Raw genomic sequence first — 16,628 nt, forward strand, 5'->3', positions numbered from 1 at the left:
TTAGTCCCAAAATGTTCACCCCATTTGCTTTTTTCAACAACCATTAATATTTATTTTTTACCAAAATTCCCTCCAATTTGCAACAATATTTGTGCAAATTTAACTTTCCCATGTAAATTTTGTTTTCCCATATATTTTTATTACTTTCTCTCTCTACTTTTTTGCATACCCAATGTTAATTTACTTTTTCAATGTACTTTTACTATTCTTATTTGTGTTTATTAATTTCCGTGAAAAATTCCCATAAGGGACTATCAAAAGGGGACGGAGGGAGTAATAGTTATAGATACAAAGCATGTGTCATACATGTGCCATATTAGTCATAATAGCGTGCATGAAGGTCATGCAAATATGCAATATATATGAATTGAACTATTGAATCTCTTAGAAGAATTGGTAATGCACCATAATAGTTATAAAAGGGTGTCTTTCTTCTTCAAGTTGCATTCCTTTTCAAAACCATGATAGGTGTGGTATAGCACATAACCCTGTTGTTTAAATTAGGGCCTGTTCTAATAGACTGAAATTAGTTGAACTGAACTGAACTGAACTGAATATTTTATAAGAGAAGGAAATTAGGAGCTGAACTGAACTGAACTGAACTGAGCTGAGCTGAACTGACCTGAACTGAGCTTAGCTGAACTGAAAATAAACGTATGAGAACAGACTCTTAATCCATCACCATTTTCTCAATGCCTTAGAACCTGCATATAATAGACCATGTACAATATTACGCGCTACAAAAAAGTTCAATGTTTTCATGGTCAGAAAACTTAAACCGCTATATCATCATTTAAGTTCAGCAACTTTCATAACTTGATTGCTAAGTAGACAAGATTGTAAATATTGACAGTTGGGTCTCATAATTACATTGTATCAAACAATAACAATATATACATAGATTTATGACTAGAGAGCAAATTGTAGGTTCCATCTGTTTTATTCACTTTGAAATTTATACAAATTCTCCTCATTCACAAGACAAAAATCGACATTAACATATACTTCGTATAATAAATCATTATTCATCAATACTCCGATCCTACAGCCTTTCCAACTCCCACACCCTTTTCAAGACACTAAGTTTTGTTTGGAACAATTGTTGTACTGAAATCAAAAGATGTATACAAGTTCACTGATTTCGAAGATAATGGCATTGGTAGGAGAAGCTGGGCTCAACCTTTAGCAAAAATCCCATTGAGACCGTAAAATCACCGAGCAGGAAGACAAAAGCACATTGTCTTGGATTTCATTCCTAGCCTCTTCTTAGATTTCTTACCTACCAAATGGGAAAAGAAGAAAAAAAAGACTTATTTAATCTAAGTGACTCAAAGAATTAGGATTTGACACAAGCTGAAGTACAGGATTCTGTTATTGTGTCATGCATGAAGAATGTATGCAGAATTGTTTTTAGTTTTTACAGTTCTCTTTCTTCGATGGCTGAGCAACACTCTTCTCTTCCACAGCATTGCCTTTGCAGTTCTCTCCCTTCGATGGCTGAGCAACACTCTCCTCTTCCACAGCATTGCCTTTACAGTTCTCGCCCTTTGATGGCTGAGCAACACTCTTCTCTACTGCAGAATTGTTTCTACAGTTCTTTACCGTAGATGACTGAGCAGCACTCTCTTCTGCAGAATCGTTTTTACAGCTCTCTCCCTCAGATGACTTAGCAACACTGTCCTCTTCCGCAGAATTGTTTTTACTGTTCTCTCCCTCCGATGACTGAGCAGCTTTCTCATTTTCCTTGGCGTTGGCAACTTCTATGGCCCCCAAGAAGCTTGGTTGATTGGTTGATGAAAGAAGCCTAGCCCACATCCTATCGGTTATAACAACCTGATTCTGTTGCTCAGTGATGCGCTGCATACAATTCAAGGCAGAATATGTCATCCTAGAGAAACTATAGCTAAAATTCTACACGGATTTTTTTTATGGTGGAAAAGAGCTAGCCACTCGGGGTAACCAAGTTAGCTATGCAACCATCTTTACTTAAATGAGGCCAAGGTTGAGATGCACTGAAAAAATTGAAATTTGGCCTCATTTAAGGAAAATAAAGAAAATTAGAGCCGCTTAGTATGCGCAAAAGTTTTCTTTTAAATCCAAGTTTCTGAATTTGGAGAAACACTGGTCATATACTAAATACAGAACTCACATTGAAAGGAATATACGTTTGCCTTCCATTAACAAGCCCAACTGTGAATCCTGTAAATCCTGCCATAGCTCCATGTACAGCACTTTGAGCAAGATGTGTGCAATATACATTATCAGATGCGTTACTGGGAACAGCACGGATCATGTAGGTAGGATCTGCAAACAACTAGCTCGAGTCATTTTCCTTTCTGTGGTTCTTTTTTAATCTGTTTTAGAATGGACTATACCCTAAATAATGAAGTATACAAAAACCAGATGACTGACCTATATATTTTAGATTTAGAACCATTTTATTTCGCGTAAAATGTTCCTACAGTCATAAACAGGAAACATTAAGAATCTAGAAGATTAGCATAATCCTTTCATCATAATAGAAGTTAGTTCACTAGTTCTCAATACACATGCATTATAGGCATAACTGAAATTGATATAACTAGTACAATTTGAAAACAATTAAAGTACTCTCACAGTCTCATCTGTTACACTGATCCATTTATGCAAGATTAGTATCACACAAGGTTTGATAATGTTAAAACATGGCAATAAAGTCATAAACAGATTTTAAAGAGTTTTCATCATTTCACTAAGTAGCATTCAACAAAGTTAAATCTAGCAAAATAAAATCAGGTATCAAAAAGAAGTTCTAGCGATTCACAACTTAGCAAATTAACAAAGAACTAGTCCCTCGAGTGTTTAAGTTAAGAAGAGAAATCATAATGTGATGCAAGCACCAAAGCTGAAAACACAACAATTATAGAATGGCTTTGTAAAATTCAAAGAAACATGATTGAAATTCATCAAAAACATTGCATGACATGTGGCATGTTCCATGTGAATATCTAGGGCTACCTACCTAATACATACTCGTTTCAATAAGTGAGATAAGTATAAGATCGCAATACGCTACCTAATCATGTCAAATTAGCCAAAAAATGTAACCATTTTTAGCACACATGTTCCAATAGTGTGAATAACATGAAGATACAAACCTTAATTTTATGTGACATCCACAGGCCAACATCTTTCAGCAACTTGTTCCCTGAAGCATCTTTCTCATTCCAATTTTGTGATAAGAGCTCCTGCCCAGCTCCTTCAGCAATTACGATGACTATATGCCCATTTTCTTTGAGTCTTTTCTCAATGTATTCAAAAAGCCCACCCTTGCCTTCAAGATAAAAAGGTGACTCGGGAATCAAGCAACAATCAACATCTCGACTAGCTAGAGTTGCAAACATTGCAATAAAACCTGCGATTAGAAAACAACTCCGTGAAGAGAAGTAAGAGAGAGGGAAAGAAACAGAGTTAAGCCACTGTCAATGATCGATTCTGATTATATATAAATGTTTCCAACAACTGCTGAATGACACAGGAATTATTTGAGCATGCTCCTAAGTCCTAATACAAGAAATATTTAAACTAGACAAATGAGCATGAATGATTTCAAAAAGCATCATCCTCTTAAACCTCAAAAAAGGATGCAAGAAAGAAGACTGATTAATGAACAGGATCAACATTATAGATTATTAATTATAATGCCTCATTGTAAAAGTACAAGAGCCTGAAAATAAACATGTGTTTCACTAGTATTATGTCTAGTAGGCAGTGGTCATGTTGAACATTCTATACACAGAGTTTACTTTACTAGTTTACTTTACTCTGGATTGACTTACTCAAAGAACCTTGGAGAAAGAAAATGCCTACATAATTTGGAGAACCTCCTTTAATGATCAGCTTGAAATACAAGATTCTTAATCAGAACAATCTTGCTTAGGTGATTAAATAAGGCACAAGTGAGCAAAAAAACGTAGTATGATATATAACAGCAGATAAATGATCCTAGTAGCAAATCTTATACCAAGATGATTGCTAAAGCTTAAAGACACTAACAGATCGAGAGGTACCACCATACCAGGAAAAGAGACTTGCAAATACCAACTTTTCAGTATTTCAAGCACACAAAATTTTCCATTATAAGTCAAATAATTTCAATAAAAAAGAGATAACTAACCACTGTAGCGGCCCATCAATTTCACCAGACCAATACCATTCTCCATGCTTTCAGCTTCTACATGGGCAGCATTTATTGCACGTTGAGCTTCCTCTACAGCAGTATCAAAGCCAAAAGACCTATCAATAACCTGGAAAGGACAAACCATAACTCCATAAGGCATAAGCCAAAGCAATCATATTCAATTATTCAATAAAACCAACATCTAAAAATAAGACACATATACCAGCTAGAAAACAATAGAATGAGTTCAAAATGCTGCTAAGTACCGGAATGTCATTATCAATCGTTTTAGGGATTCCAGCAACTGCAACTTTCAGGCCTCGTCGTCTAATTTCCTGCATAATTACATATATCAGAAAGCAATAATATTTCGGGCATACATCAATAAGCATCTTTAATACACATTAGTCAAAATCTGAACAGAATCAACAAGGCTATCATACCATGACCATTTAGTTATATCTTAAACTATTTTAAAGAAAATATATATCATGCCAGACAATTTTTATCATCCTATTGGCATTACATATGGGTGACTAGAACATCGGAGATCATTTATCAAATGTTTAAACTTTTGTTATTATAAAGAAGATAAAATAAGTAAATAACAGAATTCCAGTTTGCTATCTAAAGATGCCACCATTTAATAATTGACATACTTAACAAATAAGCCTTTGTCACTAATAAATGGTACCTCATAGATCACAGCTGCTCCTTTCTGTGTCCCATCACCTCCAATTATGTAAACCTGAATAGTTCAAAGACACGTTAGCTTAGCACCACAAAATGTATCACAAAGGACCTCCGACCTAGTAAATGCAATTAAGCTTACAAGAAAAGCATATTATCACTTAATACCTGGTTTATTCCACGGTCTTGAATGCTATCAACTATTTTTTTGGTATCATGACCACCTCGAGAAGTTCCAATCACTGTACCACCGCGCTTATGGATGTCATTGACAAACTTAGGGTCGAAAGGAATAGTATTTTTAGCATAAAAACCCTTATATCCTCCCTAAAGAATATATTTCACTTTGTCAGATGATAAGATCAGTAACAGATACAAGTACATCATTCATGAGCACAAAAAACACAAAGTTTCAACACACTGCATGCATAATGACCATGATTAAAAGAATTTTTAGAGAGTGTCAGAATAAGTATTCCATAAGTTGATTCTAATTGTTCAATAACACTTAATACTTTAAAAAAGGAACCCCATATTAACAACAACACAAAATTCAGCATTCATGAAAGAAGAAAAACACAAAAATGAATGAAAAAATAATCTCCTTATTAGCAAAGTACGCTTACAAACTTACCGCAGATTTAAGACACCGAATGATTAAAGCATTTAATATAGATAAAGAGTTTCACACCCTTTATTTTCCAAAGAAAAGACTCATATCAAAACCACAAAACTGCCACACCAGGTTCAGGCATCTAATTTATATTGCAAGCATAAAAACATCGCGTATCAAAGGATAAAAAAAAAACCATATGTAGTAAATCCAAATTGTTGGACATAAACTCAATTAAAAAAATGATGCAGCAAGCCAGTTACAAAGGATCTTAGCTCTTGAAGCAAAATTCATATTATCTATGATTTTTTCAGCACCATACAGCCACAAATGTTCAATCATATCTAGTTTTGTTTCCTTCTTTGCTCCTTTACCTGGTTAGGGCTATAAACATGATACCATAAAATACAGAAGAATCAAACCAACTGATAATCATGCTATGATGACATGAAGATTGGAAAATCACCGTAACTTACAAAAGACTTATCATACTTACATTAATTCCAATAACTTTGCTGACACCATACATGTGGTAGAGGCCGCAGACAATTTCTCTGATGACAGTGTTAAGTCCAGGGCAAAGACCTCCGCATGTCACAATGCACGCATGCACTTCACCAGAATTAAAGTACACCTGGGCTATGAAAAGGTTTTGATTTTTTTATGACATCCAGAAAATTACTCCCACATCATCTACATAACAGGCATCAGAGAATGTACCTTCTGCCTTGGACCTGCACGCCTGAAATGTATACCCCTTTGCGAATCCTTGTGAACTACTACCTAGAGAAGGAAAAATAAAAATAAAAATAAAGCTAGTAGCTCTTCTTCTTTTTTTTTTAAACAAAAACCAACACTCCGTATTAACTTTCAAGACCTCATCCTAACATATTGTACAAATCACTTGCACGCTGTCTGGAAAATATCAGAACATCCTCTGCAGTGGAAATGTTCATATGTAAACTACTATGGCTATGTGACATTGTGACAAATATATATACGGGAAATACCTTCTGTATCACCGTATCATCCTCATGAACAAAATATTGCCTGAAAAAAAAAAAAAAAAAAAAAAAAAGAGAGAGAGAGAGAGAGAGAGAGACAAAGAGAGATAGATCAATAGCTTGTAACCCAAGCTTGGTAAGAAATTTCATTTGTAAAGGAGCCATCAGCAAGGAACTGGCTTACCTAACAACTGAATAGGCAGGATTATCTTGTAAAGGATTGGGGTAGGTCTGCAAACAAGGTAAAACATGTAAGTAAAACAAGAAAATCTGACTATAAGTACAAATTAAAACAATAACATAAAGACAGATTAAAGTCATAGGCACACAAATCTATAGCATTAACAATTAAGTGTCTCATTGTGCTGTAGATTAACCGCAACAAAACTATATTTTTTATTCTCATTTTGGTTATGTTTCATATATGATTCTGATTTCTATACATGACACAGAAATATAAATTTTGAAGTTCTCTTCACAGTCCAAATTATGCACAATGGTTGAACATATGGCTCCTTGTGATTAAAAATTGAAAACACCACATTCAATAATTATAATTCTCACTCTAACCATTATACTTTGAAAAGAGCTCAATGTTCAGGGGAATCAGGGCTGTGCTATAGTTGTTCAAGCATTAGCTTATTCAAACAATAATACAATCAATCTAGCACCAATTTTCCTCGAAGGAAAAAGAAACTATTGTCAAGGGAGACAGATGTATTTTCCTCAAGACTTGACATACCAACGGCTTCTATGTTATATAGGTATGCTATAGAATAACTCTGTTAAGTAAAGCACCATCCCCTTGTAAGGAGGATAGCACAATACACATAACTACTTACAAATATTCCGCTACATTGTGAGACTTTACATAGTGGAAACTTTATAGTGCACAAAGTAGCAATCTCTTGTGAGCCCCCTCACAGACATTGCAACCTCTAAACTAGCAACATTATGAACCCGTATCAGCATTGGAGCACACTTTTAATCCTACAGTCAACAAAACAGAAGATAGATGCTAAGATGCATAACAAAATCAACCTCTTATGAGCCCCTTCACAAACGTTGCAACCTTTAAACTAGCAACATTATAAACCCGTACCAGCATTGGAGCACACTTTTAATCCTAAAGTCAACAAAACTGAAGATAGATGCTAAGATGCATAACAAAAGCAATCTCTTGTGAGCCCCCTCACAAACATTGCAACCTTTAAACTAGCAACACTAAAAACCCATACCAGCATTGGAGCACGCCTTTAATCCTACAGTCGACAAAACAGAAGATAGATGCTAATTAGATGCATAGGAAAAGGAAGTGTAATTGTAAGGGACACATTGATCATTTAAAGGGTGCTTTTAAGATCATTAACAAATTCACTCTAAAAATATAGGGAGCAATTCGGAATGTTAGATGGTACAATAATCCAATAACCATTATGCACTTATACTTTCTCGTGATCAAATGTCTCATATCATGAATTCTCTATAATGTGACCAAAAAAAACCTCCTAATTATGATACTATCCACTATAATTTCGATTATGGTTACATAATCATTGACGTTCCCTGTGATAATTTATGTCTTACCATACATGCCTCGATCAATTAAATTGTACATAATATTAACCAAAGTCCATGATATAATTATCCAATATAATACTCCGTAACATTTCAGTGAATTTCCTATAAAATACTCAAATATCCATGATATAATTAGCCATTACAATAGTCAAATCCTCAAAAAATAAATCCACCGAAATTCATGATATATCAGCCATAATAACAAAATTTCATTCAAATTCTCAAAAACAGCACCAAAATTCAGTTTCTAAATTGCATGAGAATTAGTTCAACAAATGTTAGGAATGATGAGTAATAACAAATTTCAACGATATCTTCATGATTACACACAATGCCAACTATAAATCCCGTAATTTTGACTAAATCAACCCAAAATCAAACACAATCAATCGTAACACATCAAATTATTCACAATGATCAACCATAATATTACACAAAATAGATTCAAATTACAAAATTTAAAATTCAAAAAAAAAAAAAAAAAAAAAAAAAGGAAAACGTACAGGAAGATTGGGAATGTAATCTGATAAATGAGGAACATCTTCAAGGACGTATCCATTTTCGCCATTGACGACCTTCATGTGGACCTCATTCTCCATTTTCTCTTTCCTAAAATTTTTCGACGGAAAGTTGTGTAAAAAAAACAGGAAACGACGTTTTTAGAACGCTTTAGAATTTGGGCGCCTCTTACTGAATTTTTGTATGTGGGGGAGTACTCCTTCCACAAGAAAACCAGTTGGCAACTTGGCACTGCCGTTGAATTTTTCTTTACCATTATGGTAAAATTTACAATTTATAATTACGGGTTTGTTTGGCATCGGTTTTCAGATTTTATATATGAGATATCTCATATAATGAATTAAAAATTAATCAAACTTATTTAAATCATTAAAAAAACTGAAAATCAAAAACAATGTCAAACAAGCCACTGTATCAATTTTGGTAAAGTTATATTGTACTTTGTAGTTCGTACGATGATGACTAATACTCGAATAATTGAGCTATTTGTCATGCTTAATTTAACTATATGAAATATTACAATTTTGTAGATGTAAATTATTTTAGTTGGTTAAAGGATTGAGGATTGTACTCGAGAATTCGAGATTAAAATCAAATTTCGTAACAGCGTTGCTCATATGAAAAACAAAATGTTAAAAAAATTAAAAGGAAATATACTACGTACATACTATTGTGGTGTTGTAGTGAAAAACCACGAGTGTCTACTTCACAAGACTGAAAGATTTCTTTTATGTTTCAATATCTTGCTTAGGTAGGGCTAGCGAGGACGCCCAACCCCATTGACTTTTGTAAAGTTGTTAGATAAAATAGATTAGTTACTATAAGTTATGGCACATTCAGATAATTAAATTTAAAACTAGAAGATCGAGTGATTAAACAGATAGACCTTTTTTTGTCAAAGAATGATCAAAGATTTAAGATCAACCTAATTTATGGTCTATTCACTTCAGCTTAATTTCAATTCAGTTCAGCTCCAATCAGTTTAGTTCAGTTCAGCTCCAATCTGTTCAGTTCAGCTTAACTCCAAATTTCCTTCTCTCATAAAATATTCATTTCACCTCTATTCAGTTCAGTTCAATTCAGTTGAGCTCCAAGTCAGTTCAGTTCAGTAAATGTGAATAGACCCTTATTTTAGGTAAAGCTCTATCAAGGTTCAAACATTGTACCTTGTGAAAAAATATATATATATATATAAACAAAAGAAGGTGAAAAACTATCTTTGCATGATCATACCTATGGCCAATCCATGCAACAAAATCATGGGGGAATTTAAAACTAATTACGGAGTAACATTTTTTTGGGACAACAATATTGCAATAAGATGACACACTTAGGGCCTGTTCTCTTACGTTGAAATTCAGTTCAGTTCAGTTCAGCTCAGTTCAGTTCGGTTCAGTTCAGCTCGGTTCAGTTCAGTTCAGCTCCTAATTTCCTTCTCTTATAAAATATTCATTTCAGTTCAGTTCAATTCAGTTCAGTTTAGTTCAGCTCAGTTCAGTTCAGTTCATCTAAGTTCAGTCAATGAGAACAGGCCCTTAATTGCCAAGGTTTCTCTTTTATTTAAAGAGATGTTGGTTTAAATGGAGGATTGTGCCATGCATGTCCTAGGCTGATGAATTGGATAAGAAAACTCGAAGGTTTATCTGGGGTAGCACTGAGGAAAAAAGAAAAACCCACCTAGTCTCTTGGAATAAGGTGACTCGACCCAAGAATGAAGGAGGTCTAGGCTTGCGTTCGATGAGGCAATCAAATGCAGCTTTTCTATCGAAAATAGGGTGGAGGATGCTCACTGAACCTGATGCTTTGTGGTCGATAATTTTAAGACACAAATACTGTGAGGGGAGATGTGATATCGATATGTTTAAACACAAATCCGACTCCTCGAATGTGTGGAAGGGAATAGTAGAAAATGTCGATGTTCTGAAAAAAGGCATAGGTGTTGCGATTGGAAATGGGAAAGCAACTCTTTTCTGGCAACATTCTTGGGTTGGTTCGGCACCTCTTAAAGAACAGGCTGTGGTGGAAATTCCTGACCATCAATTGCACTACAAAGTACAAGATATGTAGGAGGTCAATAGGGGCTGGAAGTTCGAAGAATTTGCTGAGTATTTGCCTAGGAATATTCTGGAGCAAATTCAAGCATATGAACTTGTTGAAGATGAGGATGTTATAGATAGTATACACTGGAATGGAGGTCCGAATGGAGGATTCACAATGAAGTCTGCTATACATATTATTCGTGGAGAAGATGGAATTGAAGAAAATCAAAAGCAGTGGAAACAGATTTGGAGATTAGAAGCTCCTCAAAGAATTCGCTTCTTTTTTTGGTTGGCTTTCCAGGAGAAACTAATGACGAATGCCACAAGATTTTTGAGGCAACTTACGCAAGACCCTAGATGCTTGATGTGTGGATACGTTGAAGAAAATATTGAGCATATCATTAGATTCTGTCCAGCAGCTCGTATGGTGTGGAATATGCTAGGAGGTAAGTTTGAGGGGCAGCAACATTTTAATTTGCAGGATTGGATGTTGTATAATCTTGATGAGAAGCGAAACCGTAACTGTGAGGATTGGCCTTTAATTTTTGCTGTAACGTGTTGGTGGCTTTGGAGGTGGAGAAACGAACGGAGCTTCGTGCGTGAGTGTGAAATCCCTATAGATCAAGCTGCATTTGTTTTGACAAGAGTAGGGGAAATTAGAAGGGCATATGCAAAAGAACTGCATCGACGACCAAGTAAAAGACAGAAAGCTGAAGTTCTTATTCGATGGGAGGCTCCTCCGTGTGGATGGGTGTGTTTACACACAGATGGTGCTGCCAAGGGCAATCCTGGCCCAGCTGGAGCAGGAGGAATTATCCGTGGGGCTAGTGGTGAAATTTTTGAAGCCTTTGCAATGAACTGTGGGTCGTGTACTTGTACAAGAGCGGAACTTTTAGCTGTTCTAAGAGGGCTAGCCATAGCATGGAACGGTGGGCATAGAAAAATTAAATTGAAGGTTGACTCCCAAGTGGTAATGCGTATGTTGGTGGAAACTACTCCCCCCAACTCTCCCTTTGTGCATCTTATTCGAAAGTGTAAATCCCTGATTCGAAGGAATGGCTGGGAAATCACGATCGAACACTGTTTCAGATAAGCCAATCGAGCTGCAGATTGGTTGGCTAATTTTGGTGTTCTCTCGGAGCAGAAATTGGTTTTATTTGAGGCGATCCCGGTGGATCTTCGGACTATTTTATTGGAGGAGCTTCGTGGTGTGGCTATTCCAAGGATGGTTCGAGGCAATAAGGAGTAGTGTTATGCTTTGTTTTTAGTAGTTGTAGTTTTTATTTCTGCCTTTCTTTCTTTCTAGTTTGTGCTAAGGTTTTTTCCTTTTTTTTTGGGGCTTGCCCCTCGGCTTCACCAAAAAAAAAAAAAATGTCCTAGGCTGATAAATTTTAATCAAATGAAATGTAACCAAATTGGCCCATTCTGCCAGTATGTACCACCATATATATGATGTATTGATGTATGTTTATCGTCATATATAAATAAATAACAATAGATAAATGATCATGAGTTTAATAATTAATATGAATGCATTTATTTTAATGTTCATTCAAACTTTTAGAAAAATAATTTGATAATTTCCTTATGATTGATTGAAAAAACAAGTAACTTTTAATGTTCATTCAAACTTTTAGAAAAATAATTTGATAATTTCCTTATGATTGATTGAAAAAACAAGTAACGCAACGACACAAATTATTTTAACTCATGCATAGTGCATACATATTATATTTTGAACAATTTAATATAAAGGGTAAAACAAAGAATAAATGTAAATATAGATTTGTATATATATCATATTAACGTTCTGTATTAATATATTATGCAGTAGTCAAATAAAAGTTGATAAAGGCAACCATTTTATATTCTTATGATTCATGACTTCAATTTCATTGAATGGACCTACTTTTCAATGTTTGAAGCAAGGAGTCTTTGTTTCTTGTTTACCATAATATTTGTAGCTTCAACTTTTTATTGTTATAATTTTTTACTTCACCGACATAAGAGGTAACAAATTTTCCCGAGATTTGAAAATTTACAAAGTTACCGTTATTGTCCAATCCTAACATATCTAAACCTTAATATTTGAGACATTTTTAGAGCAATACTTATCTTTTTCCACCGCACTAGTACATAAAGGGTGATTTGCTATCATATTTTCGAATCCATCACAAGAGAGGGAAATTTAAAATTTATCAAATTAGCTAATTACAATTCTTTTAACTAAACATTCTATGAATTATTTGCTAGGACCATTGTTTCACTAAAAGCTTTAAAAATTTCATTTTATTATTTAGATTTGACTAAGGGCATGTTCTTTTCAGCTTAATTTCATTTCAGTTCTTAATTTCCTTCTCTCATAAATAATTCATTTCAGTTCAGTACAGTTCAACTCCAATCAGTTCAATTCAATTCAGTATATTAGAACATGCCTTAAAACACATAAATATATTACAGTAAATTATGTCAACACATTAATTATGATTAGTGAAGATAAGTTAAACTTACAACAAAAACTGAATACTAGCCTACTACATATAATATCATGCAATAATTTGTAAAATATATAAGGTCGGTAAGCATGTAATCACTAGTGTGTGGGTTGTGCTTATGTTGATCTCAAGTTTTAAGTACAACCGCTATATATATTACCAACTAAACTACTCCGTAGTTGATATTTACACATATACTCATGCGTTAAATAAACCGAACAAGTGTTTTTTTTTTTTTTTTTGAAACACGAACAAGTGGTTGGTTTTGATTAAGCATAATCAATCGATCAAAAGAAAACCACTTACAAAAATCAAAATCGGAATAACATATATCAATTGACTAAATCAAGATCCGTCAAAGCAACAACGTCGATTATTCCCATAATCAACTCCATTATTTATTCCTTTTCTTTTAATTAGTGATGCAACAACATCCACCACCAAAGTAAAAGCTAAAAATAGGCAAATACATGGAAAAACCAACAATATTCACGGCAAAAATTTGGGAGTTTGTGACCCAAATCATATGTTCTTCTTACACCCTGACATACTCCCACCATCCGCTTCATTCTTACGCCAACTTTTTTGTCCCTTAATTCGAATCTCATCTCCCTCTATTTCTCTCCCATTTCTCACCATCTTTCTCTCATTCTCATTCTCTCTCCTATTTTCAAAACAACCCCTGAAATTTCTCTGATCAAAGAAGAAGAAAGATGTCGTGGCAAACTTACGTTGATGATCACTTGATGTGTGAGATTGAAGGGACTGGGCATTATCTTACTGCTGCTGCAATTCTGGGTATTGATGGAAGTGTTTGGGCTCAGAGTTCTACCTTTCCTCAGGTTGAATTTTATGCTTTTTCTTTGTTGATTTTGGTGGGTTTTTTGGATTTAATTTGGGTTTAATTTTATGTGGGTTTGATTGTTTTTGATTGATCTGATGTTTTGGTTTTCTGGGTCATTTTGTTTTGACGAGAATTGTGATGGGTTGGCTTTGATTTTGTTTTCAGTTTTGTTCATTTGATTTAATCATGGTTTAGGTTTTGATTATGGTTTTTGTTGAATTTGAATTGCTTGGATCAAGGAATTGTTGTTGGTTTGATTTTGTGTTGATTTGATTTAATTATTTGGGTGTGATCCTATAAGTAGGGCGGAGGAATTGTTATGTGATTGTTGAATGAATGGTAATTACATACATAAAGATGATATTTTGTGGAATTTGTTGTTGCAAATTTTTATTAAAAGCGACGGAAATGTAACTGGTTCACTGTTATTCTCTTATGTGTTTATGTCCTCTGATATAATGGGACTTGATTATAATTTTGATGTGGTTTGTGTTTCATGGAATTACAGTTTAAGCCAGATGAAATAGCTGCGGTTGTGAAGGATTTCGAGGAGCCCGGTACCCTTGCACCGACCGGGTTGCACCTTGGTGGAGCTAAGTACATGGTTATACAAGGTGAACCTGGGGCTGTTATTCGTGGAAAGAAGGTATAGAATGATAAAGATTGATTCTTGATGGTTTGATCTGAGTTTGAGTTCTGGTTTTGCTCATCTGCTGTGTGTTTTGTTTTCTTTGCTCGTACGTTGCATGCCACTTTTCATATGATCTAGATGTGTTCCTGGAAATAGAATCTGATACATAAGGAATCATTAATGTTTAGATGTCCTGTTTTCTCTATCAAGATGTCACAGTATTAGATTCGGTGAGCTGAAGTACGGAGTAGCATTTATCTTTGTCTGGAATATGTTTGAACTACTATGACCTTATTGTTATGGATTTGTGCTTTGATAGTTGAACATATGGGCAGGCTTCAAAATAAAATTGTTTTGATGAATTTGATGGTTCTTGTGTTTCTAAATTGCTGGTTGTTAATGAATTTCATGTGATCATACTTGTCTCGGAGTGCATTCTTCTTTATTGAGGTATGATAGGGGATTGATTATCATTGATCTAAAGTATGGTAATTAAAGAAAAGTAATTGCCAACAAGAGAAAGTTGTAGGAAGACCAAGACCGCAAAAGTTAAATTTATGACGTAGTGCAATTCCTTGCTATCAACATAATTCTATGATCAATATATGATGCTAGATATGCTCCATTATTAAACACAAGTATGATTTTATTCGCCCCTTTTCTGTAGCAATGTTGTTTTAAACTAGGAAATAAATCCAGAAAGTTCGCTCCACTATTAAAAGTACCGACCACAGCTACTATAGTACTTAGCTTATAAGGAAACAAAAACAGTTAAATCTGAAAATGAAAATTATTAGAAAAGTTTCTATGCAACTATGCAACCTGAAAATGATCCTTAAAAATTAGCCTATGGAGTTGGGAGCAGTCACTACTCACTAGCTTTACATATTCAATGTGATTAAACCTGCCTTCTTTATCTAAACTTAATTGGACTGAATTTTAGAAACTTCTTGTTGGTAGATAGTAGATTGGATAATCTAATGTATCAGACTGAATACTTTGTAAGGTCTCAACAATGTTGCCTTTGGAAATAACAATTGAAAAACAAAATGTGGGTGTCTACCGGCTCTACCCAACAAGTGCCGTCTCATTGAAAGGCTTAGTGTGTGGGTTGTGCTTATGTTGATGATTAATTTTGTCCTGATCAAGTTTTGTGCCTTTTTGTTGTTTGAATCATACTGTCTTGTGCTCTGTTGTACATAATAAAAGCTGGATTTTTCTTCAGTTTCAAATGTTGCACCACATGAATTTCTGTGGCCTTAGATAAATGTCAAAAGACTTCATGCTTCAGCTACTTTTTACAGGAAAAGAATAATGTTATTTCGTGGTTGCTTATTGTAAGTCATTGTGTAATGTGTATTCTTCAGGGCCCTGGTGGCATTTGTGTTAAGAAGACCGATCAGGCTTTGGTCGTCGGTATCTATGATGAACCTGTTACCCCTGGTCAGTGCAACATAATTGTTGAAAGGCTGGGTGATTATCTCATTGAACAGGGCCTCTAAATATTTTGGTATGCTCTCTCCTTCATACCCACCTCTCTGGATTATGAACCTCCGATTCTTGCTCATTACCTCTCATCTTTATTAAATCATGTTTCAGGCTGTTCAGTCAGCTCTTTTTCTGAAATTGCTGAAGCAGGGGAGGTTTCATTAAAGTAAAACATTTGTTATCCTTCCCTGCCTCTACTTTGGAGGGAGCTCAGTCTTCTGGGCTGTGTTTTTCATAGGAAAAATATTACGTAGTATATTTTAAAAAAAACTGATGTATAGTGGACAATCAATAATGTTTCGCTATCATCTAATTCTAACAGACTTTAAATTTCTTTTGAAGGTTAATATTTACATATTTGACATACACAAGGAGCTTGGTGTGGATTGCTGCTCGGGATTGGCATTTTAATTTTCTTTTGTTTTCTATTTTTCTTTTTCGCTCCTTAGAAGGGGTAAATGTTAGATTGTCTGGCATAAGATTTATGACAGGAAAGGTTTTGGTGTTTCTTGTATGAATTATTTGCCATTATCATGAATCATGATGTATTGATTCTTATGACTCT

At 34.6% G+C, this 16,628-nt stretch overlaps 2 protein-coding genes across 2 annotated transcripts; one reads left to right on the top strand and one right to left on the bottom strand.

The window, feature by feature from the left end:
• Positions 1 to 845: 845 nt before the first annotated feature.
• LOC145556389 (ATP-dependent 6-phosphofructokinase 6-like) lies at positions 846 to 8,723 on the bottom strand. The gene is made up of 13 exons (XM_081618037.1): positions 8,551 to 8,723; positions 6,651 to 6,697; positions 6,473 to 6,512; positions 6,183 to 6,245; positions 5,959 to 6,096; positions 5,018 to 5,176; positions 4,854 to 4,907; positions 4,426 to 4,494; positions 4,157 to 4,286; positions 3,138 to 3,394; positions 2,413 to 2,458; positions 2,150 to 2,304; positions 846 to 1,857 (listed from the first exon to the last, which is right to left on the bottom strand). The coding sequence occupies exons 1-13, from the start codon at positions 8,644 to 8,646 to the stop codon at positions 1,411 to 1,413; spliced, it is 1,701 nt and encodes a 566-aa protein (XP_081474163.1). The 5' UTR covers positions 8,647 to 8,723; the 3' UTR covers positions 846 to 1,410.
• Positions 8,724 to 13,606: 4,883 nt separating this feature from the next.
• Positions 13,607 to 16,628, top strand: LOC145642098 (profilin Sal k 4.0101-like). The gene is made up of 4 exons (XM_081693182.1): positions 13,607 to 13,942; positions 14,453 to 14,590; positions 15,943 to 16,085; positions 16,406 to 16,628. Exons 1-3 carry the CDS (start codon positions 13,814 to 13,816, stop codon positions 16,075 to 16,077), a joined length of 402 nt encoding a protein of 133 aa, XP_081549308.1. The 5' UTR covers positions 13,607 to 13,813; the 3' UTR covers positions 16,078 to 16,085; positions 16,406 to 16,628.

This window comes from Chenopodium album, chromosome 8 (genome assembly GCF_948465745.1).
Source record: "Chenopodium album chromosome 8, dcCheAlbu1.1, whole genome shotgun sequence".
NCBI lineage: Eukaryota > Viridiplantae > Streptophyta > Magnoliopsida > Caryophyllales > Amaranthaceae > Chenopodium > Chenopodium album.